This window comes from Hemicordylus capensis, chromosome 6, assembly GCF_027244095.1.
Source record: "Hemicordylus capensis ecotype Gifberg chromosome 6, rHemCap1.1.pri, whole genome shotgun sequence".
NCBI lineage: Eukaryota > Metazoa > Chordata > Lepidosauria > Squamata > Cordylidae > Hemicordylus > Hemicordylus capensis.
This window is the reverse complement of record NC_069662.1, coordinates 51,071,148-51,089,763: the sequence shown is the minus strand read 5'-3', so window position 1 is coordinate 51,089,763 and position 18,616 is coordinate 51,071,148. Positions and strand designations below refer to the sequence as shown.

The following is an 18,616-nucleotide window of genomic DNA, read 5'->3' as shown; positions in this document are numbered from 1 at the left end:
CAATCACCTCGACCCCTAACAATCAGGTGCAAACAAGATTGATTGAGATCCAGTTTGAATGGCAGGTTGATTATAGGGCTTTTGGAACTCAGCTTCCTAATAATCTCAGTTTTCATGGTTTTAAAATGAGGAAGGTTTCTAATCCTTGTGCCTGAAATTGTAATCTCAGAAACCTGAGTTATGGCTGAATGAAATCTCTAGGGTTCAACAACACCAAATATTTATATACTACTTTTCAACAAAAAGTTTCCAAAGTGGTTTACATAGAGAAATAAATAAGATGGCGGCCTGTCCCCAAAGGGCTCACAATCTAAAGAAATATAAGATAGACACCAGCAACAGTAATGGAAGTACTGTGCTGGGAGTGGATAGGGCCAGTTAGTTTCTCCCTGCTAAATAAAGAGAATCACCACGTTAAAAAGGTGCCTCTTTGCCCAGTTAGCAGGGGTCAGAAAGTAGGCCTTCAATACTCTGCATAGGGTTTTATCCTCATTATGTCTAGCAAGACCAGAATAAATTATGCATATCTATATCAAAATTGCAGAATAAATTATGCAGCAGAGAAAATGTGCACATTTGCACAATGTGCACATCACAGATTCTCACTTCTGTTAGTGCTGAATTTTGATTGCCTGAACTTTAATTATTAGGAAGGCCTTCTCTCAGAAAGCCTTCTCTGTCGCAGCCCTCTCCTTATGGAACACCTTGCCTCCTGAGTTTTGTAATGCCCCTCCCTTCTGTCCTTTAAGAAGCTTCTGAAAACCTATCTGTTTTGCCAGGCTTTTAGTTTTATGTATGTGTGTTCCCTTGTCTTCATTGTTTTAATTTATGTAAACCATCTCAAGTCTAAGGAAGTCAGGTGGTCAATAAATTTGCTAAATAAATAAATAAAACCAGCTGAACCAGGCTTGGAGCATCTGCACCTGTAGTTCTCCTGCTCCCCCCGCCCCCTGTTTTTTGGCCCCCCACTCCCCACCCCCCGCTTGCTGGCCTGCCATTTGGCCACGCGCTTCACATTTTGGCCCCAGTACCTTCCTTTGGGCTGGCAGGCGGGCTGGAGAGAGAGGCTGCACCGCTCTCTCTGCCACCCACCCGCCCTTCACATTTGGCCCCAGTGCAGGCCATCCTTCCTTTGAGCCAGCAGGCGGGCCTCTTGTTCGCCGCCGCTGCTTCCCTCCTGACCACCCGCCGGCCGCTGTTTTCTTCCCAGCCTGCCGTTTTCTCTGCCAGACCACCCACCACTGTCTTTTTTGCCCATTGGCCTGGCTGCCGCCGCCATTTTCTTCCCTCCCACCTGTGCCTGTTGCTCTCCAGGAAGCTGCTCATGAACTCTTGTGAGAGCTGCCACACATGGGATTAGCGATGGGTACACCTAAGAGAATTAGATGTAAAGGACATTATCGCTGCAATAATAATTAAATTAACTTGTCCGATGAATTTCATGGACACATCTCTAAGCACCTTGAGCAGGATTAGGCGCTTTGTTAAGCAAGGAGAATATGCAGAAGCGAAATGTGATATCTTCACGTTTATAATTTCTCTCTTAGAGGATCGGATTGACATTCGAAACCTGGATGGTCTGCTAGCCAATATGAGCATATACCTAACATATGATGAGATCCAGGAAGCATTGAAATATGCAGCTGTAGATGGTAAGTCTTTTCAGCACTTGCTTTTGCCTCTTACCTCTCTTTAGAGTAAAGTGGATTCAGAATATGCAGTCCAGACAGGAGATACATGCCCTCCCCCAAAGGTCCTTTGTGTGGTTTCCCAGGCTCTGGCTGAGGGCTAAATTACAGGTGAAATTCTCATTTATTCCCACTCCTCTTAAAAACAAAACAAAAAAAACCAAAAGCAGCTGAGAGAGGCTGTGAGTTTCAGCAGAGGACTATCATTGGTGTACAGAAGACTGCTTAACCTCCCCTCTGCCCGGTTTCCTGCTCAAACTTCTCCTAGCTGCATTTTGTCCAGTGCGGGGAAAGATGCAGGTACGGTACCTATTTGTTGAAATCTCAAGTCTCAAAAGAAATTTAGCTTAGCTCAATAAGAACATCACATAGCTGATCTCCCTGTACTCAAATTTGCTGTCACCATTCTACTCTTAAGAGGAAAGCAGTGAAATCTCATAAAAATCCTCCCCAAAGAACACTTACTAAGGAAACCGTCTTTGGACTAGAGCAGCTCCCTAAAAATTCTAGTAGCATGAGCTGGGAGTGTGTAGGATGAACGGTGAACCCAGTTTTCAATAATTTACAGGTTTTTTTAAAAAGTAAACTAAGAGGCTGTTCTCACGAGCAGCCAAACCTGGGCTTGGCTGCCCGTGGGAACTGCCAGGACCCATGCAGATCCTAGCAGTACCAAACCCAGTGCCGAAGCCCGGCTCTTAGCCAAGGTTAAGGGTGAAAATGTGCCCTTAGCACAGCTGCCGGTATTGTGTGTCAATGCAGCCTACTTGCAGTTCATGCTGACACAGAGATGGGTGCCTAGAGTGGGCGGTATATTAAATGTCTCGAATGAATAAATGAATAAATTCATCTGAGGGGAAATCAAGGTTTGTGAAGCCTTCCACCCACATGGTAGGTCATGTGAATGGCCCCTAAGAGTTATTAAACCAGAGTTTACAGGTAAATTGAAAAGAGGAAGGGAAAATAAGTGAAATATTTAAAAAGGTAAACTTATAATTACTTTTTCTACTTGGCCATAGTGTTGCTTGATGTCCTTTGCATCTTCAACACAGCTTCAAAGTTTTTGATATTTAGGGGAAAAAATAGGTCCTTGCACCTCTTCAGGAAATGAACTTTGAGAATCTCCCCTCCTCCCATCCCACATTTCTGTTTTGTATGCCTGATTGTAGCCTATTGCACAACTGCATGATCCATTCAGTGCCTAACATGCCTCTTGAGAGTTACTGTATATAAAGGTATTGGCCGTTCTACCTTCTCTTTCCAGTTGAGTGGATCACTTTCTCCATCTTGTCTTCCAGAGGGTGGCAAAGTTAACATGAATGAGTTCTTGAAAGGGATGAAGATTGTGCAAAAAATAGCAGACATCGAAGGTGAGTTTTGGGGACTTTGAAATACAAACAGACTGAGGGCAATGGTGACTGTTATGGCCACATCCATGGGACTTAAGGCAGTTTGACCTAAGGTTTCAGAGCTTTTTTATCTCCCCCAAGGATCTGCTAGAGGAAGGGGTACAATGCATTAATTATAGTATGTTTTTAAATTAGTGTAAGACACTCTAAACATATTTTGGCTGAAGAGTGGGGTCATACCTTTTGTAATAAATAAATCGCTATGTTGTCTTTGCAGAAAATGAGAAGGCGAGCATGTGTGAATGAGTGAGAATAAATGAAATTAATTCCCCCCTAACTCTGAAAGGTCTTGCCTTTACTTCATTCTTTTCCCCCCTGTTCAGGTGCCCAGGGTAACATGATTGCTGTGGAAGATATAAATTCTGTTTTGTCTGACCTGGAGATCCACTTAACCAAAGAGCAACTCCAAGAGGCATTGAAACATGCAACTCTGGATGGTGAGTATGCTTGGCAGGAGCAGATCTCCCACTTGTAAAAACATTAGCATCTTACGCTCCCCAAATAGTGGATTTTGTTTTTTTCAAAACATCCTTTGTGTCCTATTTGCTAAATATCATCTAATTGCCTTCCACCATCTCTTAACCTCAGTTTCTCCATCCTAAGGATAATGTTCTACCTCATAGGTTTCTGAAGACAAATAGGAAGAAATAGCACCTCTTGCTGTGGTTACCCCCCTGCCAAAAAAAGTAGATAGAATTATTTTGATCAGAATATTTACACATTGCCATGTGGGGCCCATAGAATGATAGATACAATAAAGGTAAAATGATCTTTGAGCTGTTTAAAATGTTATCCACTTTTGGACAAGCTGTTATTATTAGAACTAGCTGGGCCAAGCACAGAGCATCTGCGCTGCCAGCCAGCCTACCCTCCCACCACTGCCTTCCTCCACTGACGGTCTGCGCACCGCCTTTTACTTACCCCCCCCCCACCGCTTTCTGGCCGGCCAGGCACCGGCTTCTTCTACACCCACACCACTTTCTGGCCAGCTGGCCCACCCACCACTTTCTGGCCAGCCAGGTGCTGGCTTCTTCTCCCAGCCACCCCCACTTGCAGGCGGGCTTCCTCTCCCTCCTGCCACCCGTTTCTAGCCAGCTGGCCTGCACGTCACTTTCAGGCCAGCCGGGCGCTGGCTTCTTCTCCCCCCTCCACTTTCGGGCAGGCCGGCTACTTCTCCCCCCCCTCCCCACTTTCTGGTGGGTTGGTGGGTGGGCCAGCTTCTTCTCCTTCCCCACTCCAGTTTCTTGCCAACTCCAACCCCCTGCTTTCTGGCCGACTGGTGTTTTCTTCGCCAGCCGCAGCCGCTATTTCCCACCCTCCTTCCCGTCCCATGGCTATCCAGTAGCTCTCCAAACTCTCGCGAGAGTTGCCACACATGGGATTAGCCACGGGTATGCCTTAGAGAATTAAATATATAGAAGACTAGTATCTTTCAGCCCGTTAAATTAACGGGCGCTAGTAGCCTTCTCCGCCCTCCCCCACCGCCTCCTCCCGCACAGGCCCACCACCTCCTCCGGCCGGGGCCGGCACCATCCGGGGCCATTGCCGCCTCGCCCGGCTTCCCCCGCCGCCTCCTCGCTTTGCCCGGACATCCGGCGTCGGCAGAGGCCGCTTGTCCCCGGTGCGGCCGCCCGGCAGCGGCTGTTTCTCCTCGGCCAGCCGCTGCTCCTCCCCCCGCCTGGCGTTGGCGGTGGCCACTTCTCCTCGGCCCGCCGCTTCTCCGCCACCTGGCCAACATGGCGGCCGGTGCCTGCGTCCGTGTCTCCCTCGCCATGTTCTGCGCACGCGCACCACGCATGCACAGAACACCCGAAAAAGACACGGACGCAGACACCAAGCATCTTATTATATAGGATATGAATATGCACACATGCTCTGCAGTACACATCTGGCACCAACAGAGGTCAGGCTGCAAAGGAGCTGTAGTCTACAGGAGGGATTCTCAACACTGGGTCCCCAGATGTTATTGGACTTCAACTCCCATAATTCCTAACCAAAGGCCACTGGGGCTGGGGATTATGGGAGTTGAAGTCCAATAACATCTGGTGACCCAATGCTGAGAATCCCTGGTCTACAGGATGGCTTCCGTGGCTTAGCAAGCAGGCAAAAGAGCAGAGAATGAAAGGCTGCCCACCTCAGTCAGCATCTTGTGGGAGCCATTCTGCTGCAGGCGTGGAGCACAGCACTCTGCTGTGCTGTCTCTCAGCCACCTCTTGCCTGATGTGTTCTCTGTATCAGCAAGCAGTTAATGAAGGGCGAGAGGTTCCTGATACATCCAGGTCCAACCCCTTAGGTGAATCTGGCATAAGGCAGACCATCTCTGGTGGTCCAGGTATCGATTCCTAGGGCACCTCATTACCCCGTTCATCCTTGCCCCCACCAGGGCCTGGGTTCTACACTTCAGCAGCTGGAGATGATGCCGGGAATTGACTGGCTCTACCCCTTGGAATGTGAGTCCTGGCTGGCGGGTGCAGTTTGGGCCATAAGAGACTCACATTCCCCCTACTCATTTGTATTTCTCCTCCTTCATCATCGCATTTCTGCTTTGTGTGTAGATTTTATTCCTTCTAATATATCTTTTGAGACTTAAAATAATGGCAGTGGCAGTTCTGTTTCTCTGTCCCATTGAGTGGATTACTTTCCTCATCTTGAATTCCAGAGGACGGCAAAGTTAACCTGAATGAGTTCATGAAGGGAGTGAGGATTGTGCAGAAAGTAGCAAATATAGAAGGTGAGTACTGGGGAGTCTGAATCGGAACAGACTGAAGAGTAGTGAGTGGTGGTGGCTGAATCATGGCTGCCTCCATTAGGCTTAGGGCAGTGTGACCTGGAGCTCCATAGGTTTTAAAAATCTCCTGCTTGGGGTTGCTAGGGAAAAGAGTACAACCACATGTTTAATATCAGGATTGGTATCTTGTTAAATTAGTATAAGCCACTCTAAACATATTTTGACTGAAAAGCAGGGGCATCCATTTTTTTAAAAAGAAAGAAAGAAATCTGTGTATTGTCCTAGCAGAAACTGGGAATGTGAGCATGACTGAACTGGTGAAAATTAATGAAATTAATTTATCCCAACACTACCAAGTCCAATCTTTGTTGCATTTCTCCCCCTCCCCAGGAGCTGAAGGAGGTATGATTACTGTGGCTGATGTAAATTCTCTTTTGTCTGACATGGGAATCTACTTAAACAAAAAGCAACTCCAAGAGGCATTGAAGCATGCAACTCTGGGTGGTGAGTGTGCCTGGGTGAGGAAGGGAAATATATCTTACTTATAAAAATATTGACATTTTATACTCCAGAAATCTTGGGTTTTATTTTTCTCACCCAGCGGAGGAAGGTATCCTCTCACAGGTTGTATTCCCACTAGTTCCATGGAGACAGAGCTATGCAAATTGATCTGTGTTTCTCTGCTCCCATGGGAGGCAGCCGTAGTGACCAGTTCCAGTACTGTCTTGCTCCTATCAGCAGGTTTTGAAAGAGCTCCTGGTTTCCTTTCGAACATAATTTCATCTTCTTTTCCCCTCCTTTCCCTCAGATTTAGCTAGTCAGGGCAGCAAGGGAGATAGATAGACCAGTCTTTGGAATGTCTTCTTTTTCTCATGGACTTTGAGAGGCCAGGACCAAGCCTCTGAGCTGCTGGTTCTCTATCAGACAAGCCTTCATTGTATTGTTGCAAAAGAGAAAGAGGAAATATAATGTGGACATGCATCCAATGTGTATTTACTACTGGGGTCTCATACAGGTTCCCCCCCTCAGAAATGGGGAACTCCACCATAGCCTGAATAGTATGGCAGCCCTCTTTACAATTGGGGCGGGGGGAGACAAAGGGTTCTATCAGAGAAGGTTTACAAGCTAAAAGGTCCAATACATACAAGGGAAAAGGAAATCAAGGAGATAGGGACTTATTAGCAGTATGCATGGATCAATTTTTGCAATTCAATTCGAGCTCAAATCGAATAGCAAAAAGCTTGAATTGATTCATCAAGAACAGCCGGCTTAGCCAGCTGCCTCAACCAATCAACCTCGAAGAGATTTGAGTGATTCAACTGGCATTTTAAAGTCCATTTTGCTGGGGAAATGGGCCTCAAAATGTTGCTTCTTTTCTGGGGAGTGCTGGGCTACCAATTGGGATCGGCCGTTAGACCAGCCCTCTGCACTGGACTTAGCACATCAGCCCACCTCAGAAGGCTGGTCTACCTGAGTAGAGGGGATGACTGGTCTACCCGTGTAGACCAGTCCTCCGAGACAGGCAGTCACACCAAGTCTGTAGGGCTGGTCTACCCGCCGATTCCAATTGGTAGGCCAGCTCTCCCTGGGGGAAAGTGCCATTTTGAGACCCGTTTCCCCATTTTAATTGGTTCTGTATTAATTTCCGTATTTTGTTTGTTTTAATTGGTTTGTAAACCACCTAGAGATTTTTGATTAGGCATAATAAATAAAATGTATGTAATAAATGTAGTAACATCAATGTAATAACATAACATAAATAAAATAAAATAAAATAAAATAATAATGGTAGTAGCAGTTCTGCTTCTCTCTCCAGCTGAGTAGATCACCTTCTCCATCTTGTCTTCCAGCGGACGGGAAAGTTAACATGAATGAGTTACTGAAGGGGGTGATGATTGTGCAAAAAATAGCAGATCTCGACGGTGAGTCTTTGAGACTTTCTAATGAGGGGTATGGTGTGATGGCGGTTGCATCATGACTGCCTCTATGCCTTAGGGCAGTTTGACCTGAGAGTTTCAGTGTATGTGCATTCCACCCCCCTTAGAGTTGCTAGGGGAGGGAGTATGTAGTGATAGTCAGGCTTGAGGGAGGGCCAGGCCTCCATTAGAACAACTGCTTGGAGAGTGTTCTCCAAATAAGGAAGAAACCCCTGGGAGCATCAAATCACTGTGTCCCAATCCAGAATGAGGGGCAGGGTTTACTGGACAACAGCCTATAGAGGAGTAGGGGAGGGGTGTGTTCATGTTCAGTTCTTCCCTGAAGGAGGTCTGATCAGTAACTATTTTAGGACAAAAGGAATCTAGCAGGGAGTTAGTACAGGGCTGGGAATCAGCTGGGAATTCCTTACCTGGAATAAGTAGGAAGGATAGGGACCAGTTTTGCTAGACGCATCAGGGAATTTATTTTTGTTTAAGTACTTGGATCTGGCTGCATGGTTCTTGTTTTTCCTGGGGAAGGGTTTTACTTGAGTGGAAGCAGCGATCATTAGTGCCTCTATAGTTTTCCTTATCATCCAATTATTAATAAATCCTTGTTGTTGTTGTTAAAGAGTGTCACTTCTTATTGGAGCCTGCCCTAGACATAGGCTCCTGAAGGTCTAAGACTGCTCAAGCCTTTCTTGTAGGGAGCGGTTTTCCACTTTACTTTCCCAGAATATTCCCATGGAAGGGTGAATCTGCTAACTTGGCAATGAGGCACCTCTTAATGTGGTGATTCCCTTTATTTAGCAGGGGGAGAGTAACTGGCCCTATCCACCCCCAGCACAGTACCTCCAGTGACTGTTGCTGGTGTCTATCTTATGTTTCTTTTTAGATTGTGAGCCCTTTGGGGACAGGGGTCCATCTTATTTATTTGATTATTTTTCTCTGTGTAAACCACCCTGAGCCATTTTTGGAAGGGCGGTATAGAAATTGAATAAATAATAATAATAATAATAATAATAAAGGTGGGTGGTGGCAGCTTACCCAAGACTCCTCACAGTTAGAGGAGACTTTTGTATCCCCCCCACCCCACTTTTTTTGATCGTTCAACTGTATTAATTATATTGTCTTGTTCTTCCACATCACATGTGTTCCTTAAACATAAGCCATTCTAAGCATGTTTTGACTAAGGGCATGGTAATCATTTTTGTACTGAATAAATAAGAAAATGTGCAGCTTGTCCTTGCAAAAAATGGAAAAGTGTACATGAGCAAACTGGTGAAAAAGAATAAAACTAATTATCCCCAACTCTAAAGGGCCTGGCCTTTGGTCTTATTTCCCCCCCATCTAGATGCCCAAGGGGGTATGATTGATGTGGCAGATGTAGATTCTCTTTTGTCGGAACTGGGGATTCACTTAACCAAAGAACAATTCAAAGAGGCACTGCAGCATGCAACTCTGGGTGGTGAGTATGTCTGGAGGAGGCAGGGGGGAAATACCTTACTTTAAAAAAATATTAACATCATAATTAGGTCTCAAGAAACATTCCATCCCAGATCTTAAAACACCTGTGAACACGCTCGCCAAATACTAGCCACTGAACATTCAAGATTAAAGGATATAATGCGGCATTCACTTGTATAATGAAGAATGACCAAGTAGGCAGCAGGAATCGCTTAACATGTGCCAAAAGAGCAGAGGATACAGGAGGGATCATGCCACTGAAGAAGAGATGAAAGATGCTAAAGCTATGCCCACAATCAGTAGAAAGCGGGCTAAGGGCGAGCCTGTGGTCCCAAGGCAGCTAGCCCACCTAATTCCCCCTCCCCTTAAATTAGGTTAATGGAGCACTCATTTTTTTGCTCATGTGTCGCTGTGGTGTGTGGCAACACACAAATAGACCCCCAACCGAGAAGCTGCTTCAGGAGTCTTTCCAAGATGCCCTGCACACTTGCGCAGGGCATCCTGGAAATTCCAGGGGCCATGCGGCCCCTAATCCCCACAGACTCCACTGGCTCTGAAACGGCGCCCACAGTTGTGTGGGTGGCCGATCTGGTCACCCAGGGCTTGGAGGCTGTCTGTCTGCGGGGAGAGCGGGCTAAGCCCGTTCTCTCCACAGACCCACCGGAAGCTCTTCTCACTGATCGTGAGGAGAGCATCACTGTGTTTTTGCTGCCATGTACTATGCTTAACTTAATGTGAAGGAGCTTTATGTGTTCAGCGTTCTAGTCCATATATTTCAAAGTCCGTTGACCTCTTTGCCCCTGCTAGACTGCCCTTCCTCATAAGAAAATAAGAATTGCTTTGCTGGATCTTAAATCAAAGTCCACCTTGTCGCACTTTCTGTTTCTAACCCCCCCCACCTTTAATTCTCTCCTCAAGACCATTTGCTTCAGCAGACTCCTTAGGAACACAGGAAGCTGCCATATACTGAGTCAGACCATTGGTCTATCTAGCTCAGTATTGTCTTCACAGACTGGCAGCGGCTTCTCCAAGGTTGCAGGCAGGAGTCTCTCTCAGCCCTATCTTGGAGAAGCCAGAGAGGGAACTTGAAACCTTCTGCTCTTCCCAGAGCGGCTCCATCCCCTGAGGGGAATATCTTGCAGTGCTCACACATCAAGTCTCCCATTCATATGCAACCAGGGCAGACCCTGCTTAGCTATGGGGACAAGTCATGCTTGCTACCACAAGACCAGCTCTCCTTACCTTCCTGAACTACTTTTCCTATCATCACCTTGCTTGAGCCTTCACTGCTCCCTCATTCTCTAAGAGGGTTGCCAGTTGATCAGGAAAACTATCCTGGCTTGCTCTTCTGCCTTTAATAGCATCTTGATCAGCAGATGACATTTTCACAGCATGGAAATGAAACATGAATCACCTGCTGATTTCTGCACATCAAACTGCTGCTTAAGAAACCGCCAGAATGACTGGACAAAAAATTAGCAAACATACTTTCCTACGTGCCCCCCTTTATAAATTTGTCACCTGACTTCTCCTTTCTCCTCCTCCCACAGTTCTATTTTTAGTGTCTGAAGTAGATTATACCACTGCTATCTGGACGCTTTCCAGCCTGCGAGCTCTTCAGAGGTTGGAGGTGGTGTAAAAAGCTTCGGTTTGGCTGAATCATATTCAAAACGTAAATAAACGGTGGAAGCTTTTTGCTGCATTGCTGCACCCATAACAACATGTTTTCCCAGGCAGGGACCATTCATATTGATTGTAAGATATGCTCTTCATGCCCCATTTCAGGCCAATGGGGTTGCAGAAGAGGCGGGGGAAGATGACGTGATGAGCCTTTTTCCCCCCTCTTGGTGGCTGTTCACAAAGCCACTAGCAGGGGGAGGCGTCTTTTCTAGCTTGCACAAACTTAACTATTCCTTGCCATGGCTGACAATTAATTTTTAAGCTAATTAAAGAACTCGCAGGCAGAGGCTGAAAGAGCAATGAAAGAACAGAAAGAAATATAAAAAGAAATATAAGCAAAATGGGTTTAACATTAACAGAGAAGGGAGTGAAATGCAAATAAAAAGGAAATTGCGCTGATGCACCATTGCAGCTTTGCACAAAAGCACCCAGGAAAAAACAACAACACGGAGCTGAGCGACAAGCAAATAAAAATAAAATTGAAGCGTTGTGCTGTTGCGGAAGAGCACCAGCGAAAGAAAGAAAGAAATGTAATTTCAGAAGTGGGAAGGGGAAATATCAACAAATTGTTCCCCCCTCACTGAATGAACTGTCCACACCACACCACTTACACTGCCAAAACAGTGTTGCAATCCTCCTAAAATGGAAAAAAATACTGCTATTTTCCTGCAACACACATGCAACATTGTAGCACTGAAATGCAGTCATAAAACGCGAGAGAGGGCATCAGAAATACAGACAGCACCTTGATGACAGCGCAGGGACTGCAGTGTCTGAACACAGGCAGTACAGAGGCACACTTAGTGGAGACATAACAAAACTGCTGTGGCGTGCAATCTGGAAAGCACCCTGTTGCATCCAATGCCTAGCATCCCTCTTGAGACTTAAAATAATGGCAGTGGCATTTAGGAAGCTGCCATATACTGAGTCAGACCATTGGTCTATCTAGCTCAGTATTGTCTTCACAGACTGACAGTGGCTTCTCCAAGGTTGCAGGCAGGAATCTCTCTCAGCCCTATCTTGGAGAAGCCTGGGAGGGAACTTGAAATCTTCTGCCCTTCCCAGAGCTGCTCCATCCCCTGAGGGGAATATCTTACAGTGCTCACACATCAAGTCTCCCTTTCATATGCAACCAGGGTGGACCCTGCTTAGCTAAGGGGACATCATGCTTGCTACCACAAGACCAGCTCTCCTCTCCACCTCTCTACTACTTTGTTCAACTGAATTGATTCCTTTCTCCATCTTGTCTTCCAGAGGATGGCAAAGTTAACCTGAATGAGTTCATGAAAGGAGTGAGGATTGTGCAGAAAGTAGCAAATGTAGAAGGTGAGTCTTCAGGACTTTTTAATCAGGACAGACTGATTAAAAGGGGGGGGGCAATGAATGATGGCTGTTGGGTCATGGCTGCTTCCCTTGGCCTTAGGGCACTGTGTGACCTAAGAGTTCTAGAGTTTTCTACTCTCCTTTTTGGAGTCACTAGGGGAAGGAGTAAAATTGCATTTATTGCATTATGAATAATATGTTTTTTTTAATTAGTATAACACACTCTAAACATCTTTTTACTTTTACTGGGTTGGTAGATTTTTTGTAATAAATAAAAAAGAATTCAAGTTTTGTCTTTGCAGAAAATTGGAAGGAGGGTATGAGTGAACTGGTGAAAATTAGCAAAATTAATTCCTCCCAGTACCAAAAGGTCTGATCTTTGTTCCATTTTTACCTGGCTAGGTGCCAAAGGGGTTACCATTGATGTGCTGGATGTCAATTCTCTTTTGTCTGACATGGGGATCCATTTAACCAGAGAAGAGCTCCTAGAGGCATTGCAGCATGTGACGCTAGATGGTGAGTGTATCTGGGGAGGAAAAGCAAGATATCTGACCAGGGCTGGCCCGTTCATTAGGCAGATCTGCGCAGCCACCTGGGGAACCAATTCTTGCAGGTTGCTACATGCCTTCCTTCTCTCTCCAACCAACCACTAACATGTCTGACTTGCTAGGCATGCCCATTTGCTCTTCTCCTTAGAGGGGGAGTTCCTCCCCTTCTCCAAAGGGGGAGAAAGAGTGAGCAAAGCCAATCCTGCCTTGCTTTGCTTTGCTCTCTGCTGTCCTAAATTTTGTCCCATCCTGGCGAATGAGCAGCCTGTGGGGCTCAAATTAAAGCCGAGGCTCTGCACTTCTTGGCTGGGTCTAGGGACTGGTGGGAGGAGGGGGGCAGATGTGCTCCAAGACAAACTTCACCAAGGGCTCCGAAAACCCTCACGCCAGCCCTGTGTCTGGCTTGTAAAATGCTAACGTCTTATGGTTGACCAAGTAACCCTGGACTGACAAGATGAGGGAAATTACTTCAAGTAGTCCTCCTGAAACTAAGAAGTTAGGCTTGCCTAATGTGTCCTTTTAATTTCAAGGGGACTGCTTTGAGTAATTTTCCTTATGTAAGCTCTGGAATTTATTTTTCCAAAACACCCTTGTTTTGTGTCCTGTGTGTGGGATCGTGAAATCATCTTATTATCTTTTAAGTCTGTTTCTCCCTCTCTAAGTCGATGTAGTAATGTTCCACCTCATAGATGGAACAGCTATGGAACAGAGAGCCAGCGTGGTGTAGTGGTTAGAGTGCTGGACTAGGACCGGGGAGACCCCAGTTCAAATCCCCATTCAGCCATGATACCAGCTGGGTGACTCTGGGCCATTCACTTCTCTCTCAGCCTAACCTACATCACAGGGTTGTCGTGAGGAGAAACTCAAGTATGTAGTACTTGGACTCCTTGGAGGGAGAGCGAGATATAAATGTAAAAATAATAATAATAGATATCTAACGGCAAATAGGACAAAATTGCACATCTTCCTATCCTTAATAAAAACTGGTCTTAAGCTTAATAAAAGCTGGTCTCATGGTAGCAAGCATAAACTATCCCCTTTGCTAAGCCACCCTGGTTTGTTTTTGAATGGGAAACTACACGTGAGCACTGGAAGATATTCCCCTTAGGGGATGGGGCTGCTCTAGGAAGAACATCTGCCTGCTTGCATGCAGAAGGTTCCAGGTTCCCTCCCTGGCATCTCCAAAATATGCCTGAGAGAGATTCCTGCCTGCAACCTTGGAGAAGCTGCTGCCAGTCTGAGCTAGACAATACTAAGCTAGATGGACCAATGGTCTGAGTAGGCAGCTTCCTATGTTCCTATGTAAGTAAAAGGTAAAGTGTGCTTACAAATCGGTGTTGACTCCTGGCAACCACAGAGTTGTCTTTGGTAGAATACAGGAGGCGTTTACCATTGCTATCTCCTGCGCAGTATGAGATGATGTCTTTCAGCATCTTCCTATATCGCTGCTGCCCAATATAGGTGTTTCCCATAGTCTGGGAAATAAACCAGCAGGGATTTGACCCAGCAACCGCAGGCTTGCTTGTCAAGTCATTTCCCTGCTGCACCATTAGGTGTCTTCTAAGTACAGTTTGTTTGTTTGTTTGTTTGTTTGTTTGTTTGTTTGTTTGTTTGTTTGTTTGTTGAATTTGTACACTGCCCCAAACTTTAGTCTCTGGGTGGTTAACAATAGCATGCAACAAGTTAAAAACATATACAAAAACTTAAAACAATTTTAAAATTTAAAAATAAACCAGAGATTAAAACCTAAAAATTTTGGAAGCTGAGAAAGCTTGGGCGAAAAGATGAGTTTTCAGGTGGTTTTTTTTAACTGCCAGAGATGGGGAGGATCGTATCTCAGCAAGGAGAGCATTCCACAATCTCGGGGCAGCGACCGAGAAGGTCCGTCTCTGAGTAGCCACCAAACAAGTAGGCAGTAACTGGAGATGGACCTCTTCAGATGACCTCAATGGGTGGTGGGGTTTGTAGTGAAGAAGGCACTCTCTTAAATACCCAGGGCCTAAGCCGTTTAGGGCTTTATAACTAGCACTTTGTATTTTGTCCAGAAACCTATTGGCAGCCAGTGTAGCGCCATCAGTAAAGGAGTAACGTGGTCTCTCCAAGTGGTCTCTCATGCAATTATATTGATCAGAATATTCGCATAGCCAAGTGGGGCTCACAGAATGATTGACTCAACAACAGTAAAATTACCTTTTGAAGATTTTTTTTAATGTAGTGTACGTTTGCACAAATCTGTATTAGAATATTAACATTCTTCTTCTCTGTCCAGTTGAATAGATCACTTTCCCTATTTTGTCTTCCAGCGGATGGGAAAGTTAACTTGGATGACTTAATGAAGGGAGTGAAGATTGTGCAGAAAATAGCAGATTTAGAAGGTGAGTCTTTGGGACATTTTTAAGAGGACAGACTGAAGGACAATGGTGACTGATGAGTCATGGCTGCCTCTGTTGGGCTTAGGACAGTTAGACCTGAGGTTTCAGAGGTTCATGGGGTCACTAGGGAAAGGAGTGCAACTTCATTAATTATATCATAAATATTATGTATTTTAAATAGCTCCTCCAAAATCTTTGCAGAGCAGGATAATACATATTTGTAGCAAATAAACAAATCAGCATTTTGTCTTTGCAGACTATGGGAAGGTGGGCACAAATAAAGTTGTGAAAACTAATCCCCCACCCCCCAAAATCTAAAACTTCTGGCCTCTGGTCCATTCTTTCCCTATGTAGCTTCCCAAGAGGGTTTGGTTGCTGTGGGAGATGTAGATTCTCTTTTGTCTGACCTGGGGATCCACCCGACCAAAGAACAACTCGAAGAGGCATTGAAGCATGTGACTCTGGATGGTAAGTGTGCTGGGAGTGGAGGAAGATTTCTCATTTACAAAAATATTAACATCTTAAGCTCCAGAAATCATAAATTTTGTTTTTCCAAAACATTCTGTCCTTATGCCCTGTGTGGATCATGAAAATAATCTCATTGCCTCCTGCTGTCTCTTAACTTCAGTTTCTCTGTCCTAACAATAGGTATAATAATGTCCCACCTCATAAGTTTCTGAGGCAAATAGGATAAAATAGTACTACTTTCTATCTTTTTAAAAAACAGAAATATATATATGCAATTATTTTTATAGGAATATTCACATAGCCAAGTAAGACCCACAGAATTATAGACACAACAAAGGTAAAATTATTTTTGAAGTGTTTAAAATGTTAATCCTTTTTTTTTTTTTTGCATTGTGCGACTTACTAGTGTTAGGGATGTGCAAACAAGTTTGGCATCAAACATGTTCGGGGTCAAACCAAACCACCCCCTGTTCTCCAACCCCGGACCAATCCCTCACAGCCATTTGGCGGGTTCGCAAATAATTTTAAAAAAATTTCTTTTTGTACTTATCCCCTCCATGGAGCTTCTCCAAGGACGTACGTGTGTGTGTGAGTGTGTGTGTGTGTGTGTGTGTGTGTGTGTGTGTGTGTCTCCCCGGTGGACGTTCCTCCTCCCCCTGCTGGCCTTCCTCATGCCAAAAATAGCCTGGTTCAGGTGTTCTTCGGCCCTTTCTGGGCCTTTCCTCCATCGTGGTGGTCATTTTGGATGATGACATACATGCACAATGGGCCCCTGCATGGCCAGTTCATGACCGGGCTTAATTTCTTTTCTTTTTTTAAAAAATGACTCACAAACCTCACTGAACCAAACCCGGGGGTGGAGTTTCAATGGGGGACAAAACCAAACTGTTCTGGTCCTGTTCGGCTCCTGTATGGACTCGAACCGAACCGGGCCAGCCAGTTTTGTGCACACCCCTAGCTAGCATATGAGCATTCACAGATGCTCTTAGTTCACAACTAGCACCTCTAGCGGTATGGTTGGACAGGTCTTTCAGCTCAGTCTGGAAGTGAATTCCATGTCTTGGTTAGCAGACAGGCAATAGACAGAGGTGCACTTAGGTAATTTTGGATCCTTGAACCTAAAGGACTTTGGAGCCCCACCACCACTGCAAGTTAAGCATCATTTTTTAACATGTAGGTTCTTGAGGGCACAAACCACACCACCCAGGACAGACTAAAGAGGATTTAGGGGCCTCCAGGGGGTGTGGATGCTGTGACGTGTCTACACCTACAAAGATTAGAATCGTTCAGGCAATGGTTTTTCCTGTGACACTCTATGGATGCAAAAGCTGGACTTTGAAGAAGCAAGATAGAAAAAGCATTGATGCTTTTGAACTTTGGTGCTGGAGAAGACTTTTGAGGATACAATGGACAGCCAGGAAAACAAACAAATGGATCATAGAACAAATCAATCCAGAATTTTCACTCGAGGTACAAATGACCAGGCTCAAACTATCATACTTTGGACACATTATGCGACAATCCAGCTCCCTTGAGAAGTCCATAATGCTGGGGAAAGTTGAAAGAAAAAGAAGAAGAGGATGGCTAGCAGCAAGGTGAATGGACTCGATGACGACAGCAATGAATGCACCACTTAGAGACCTTAGGCCAAGTTGAAGACAGATCATCCTGGAGAGAATCTATCTATGTGGTCGCTAAGAGTTGACAACGACTTGACGGCACTTAATCAATCAATCAGGGAGTGTGGAGGCCCTGGACTTCAGCCCTGAAGTCCAGGGGTAAGAGCACCTCTAGCAATAAAGCATAGCATGCAAAGGAAATCCAAAGACCACACCTTACTCGGCACACTATGGGTGCTAGCGACATGACTAACCAGCAGGGCCTGAGTCAGGGAACCAATAACCTGGAGTGTTGCTTCAGCACTGGTCTGAAGTCTACTAGGGGCTGAAATAGCCCTGCAAAGAGGGCTATTTGTATGCTAGGCCTCACCACATGTGCCCCAGGAGGCCTGTAATGTCTCCTGCAAACTCCAGGATTGGCCTGGTGGTGAAAGAGCTGAGCAAATTTCTGAGAAGCAAAGCCAGTGTCCAGGACATGGACAAAGAAACCTTGGAAGCAGTGAATGGGAGCATTCTTATCTCTTGGGTGTTTTCTTCTTCCTCCCCTGTGGAAACCTTTGGGAGCAACTGCCTCAATGGCTGCTTCCTGAGATAGTTCAGGAAGTGGGTTATCACTGAAGAGCAGTGTGTGTAGATGAAACATAACAGACGGTGCCACTGTTTCCTCACATTGATCTCTTTGTGTGTTTCTGAAGTATATTATTTTACATTTTCCTCTAGGTCCATTATATTTTAGATACTTATTCTATGGATCCAAATCACTTGAACTGTATGTATAACTGAAGCTTGTGGCCAGCCTCCAACACTACACTTGTGCAAGCATGTTGCTGCACTACTGTGAGGATGCTTAATACATGCAACTAGGTAAACATCCACCAACAACATATACAACAAAAACTTCTGTAATTACAAAATAGTGGCAACTAATGCTGATCTGACACATTACCATAAGAGTGACCAGCACCAAAAAATTGTCAACTAATTATATTCCATTATAATGTATTGTCCCCCCCACCTTCATATTTTTTAGCTAGTGTAAGCTACTCTGAAAGACTTTTCACTACAGCATGTGGTAATATGTGTTTATAATAAATAAATCAGAATTTCATCTTAACAGAAGATGGGAAGGTGAATATCAGCGAACTCATGAAAAATGTGACCAAGATGCAGAGACAATTGCAAGTTCGTGGTAAGTGAGTTGCATTTGTTGAGTTGGGAATTAGTTCAGGAAAGCTGGCAGCATTTGGGACCTGTGCCTGGATGCCATGCAGGCACTGAATGGGGAAGAAGAATGAAATTAAGTTATATGAGAAGGAACTGATAAATGAAGAGGAGCATACCTGGGAATTTGTCCAAGCCATTATTCTGCCGGAGCACAAAGTCTAGTAGTAGAGGTAGATC

General features: G+C 45.1%; 1 protein-coding gene across 2 annotated transcripts in view; it reads left to right on the top strand.

Annotated features, from left to right (window-relative positions):
* The window catches only part of LOC128330249 (uncharacterized), a 172,126-nt gene that overhangs the window by 78,241 nt on the left and 75,269 nt on the right, over window positions 1-18,616 (top strand). For both annotated transcript variants that reach the window (XM_053262784.1, XM_053262783.1), the window contains 12 exons: window positions 1,548-1,652; window positions 2,984-3,055; window positions 3,418-3,531; window positions 5,754-5,825; window positions 6,213-6,326; window positions 7,673-7,744; window positions 9,093-9,206; window positions 12,140-12,211; window positions 12,611-12,724; window positions 15,060-15,131; window positions 15,483-15,596; window positions 18,333-18,404. In XM_053262784.1, coding sequence (XP_053118759.1) covers window positions 1,548-1,652; window positions 2,984-3,055; window positions 3,418-3,531; window positions 5,754-5,825; window positions 6,213-6,326; window positions 7,673-7,744; window positions 9,093-9,206; window positions 12,140-12,211; window positions 12,611-12,724; window positions 15,060-15,131; window positions 15,483-15,596; window positions 18,333-18,404 — 1,107 coding nt within the window. The remainder of the gene's footprint in view (window positions 1-1,547; window positions 1,653-2,983; window positions 3,056-3,417; window positions 3,532-5,753; window positions 5,826-6,212; window positions 6,327-7,672; window positions 7,745-9,092; window positions 9,207-12,139; window positions 12,212-12,610; window positions 12,725-15,059; window positions 15,132-15,482; window positions 15,597-18,332; window positions 18,405-18,616) is intronic.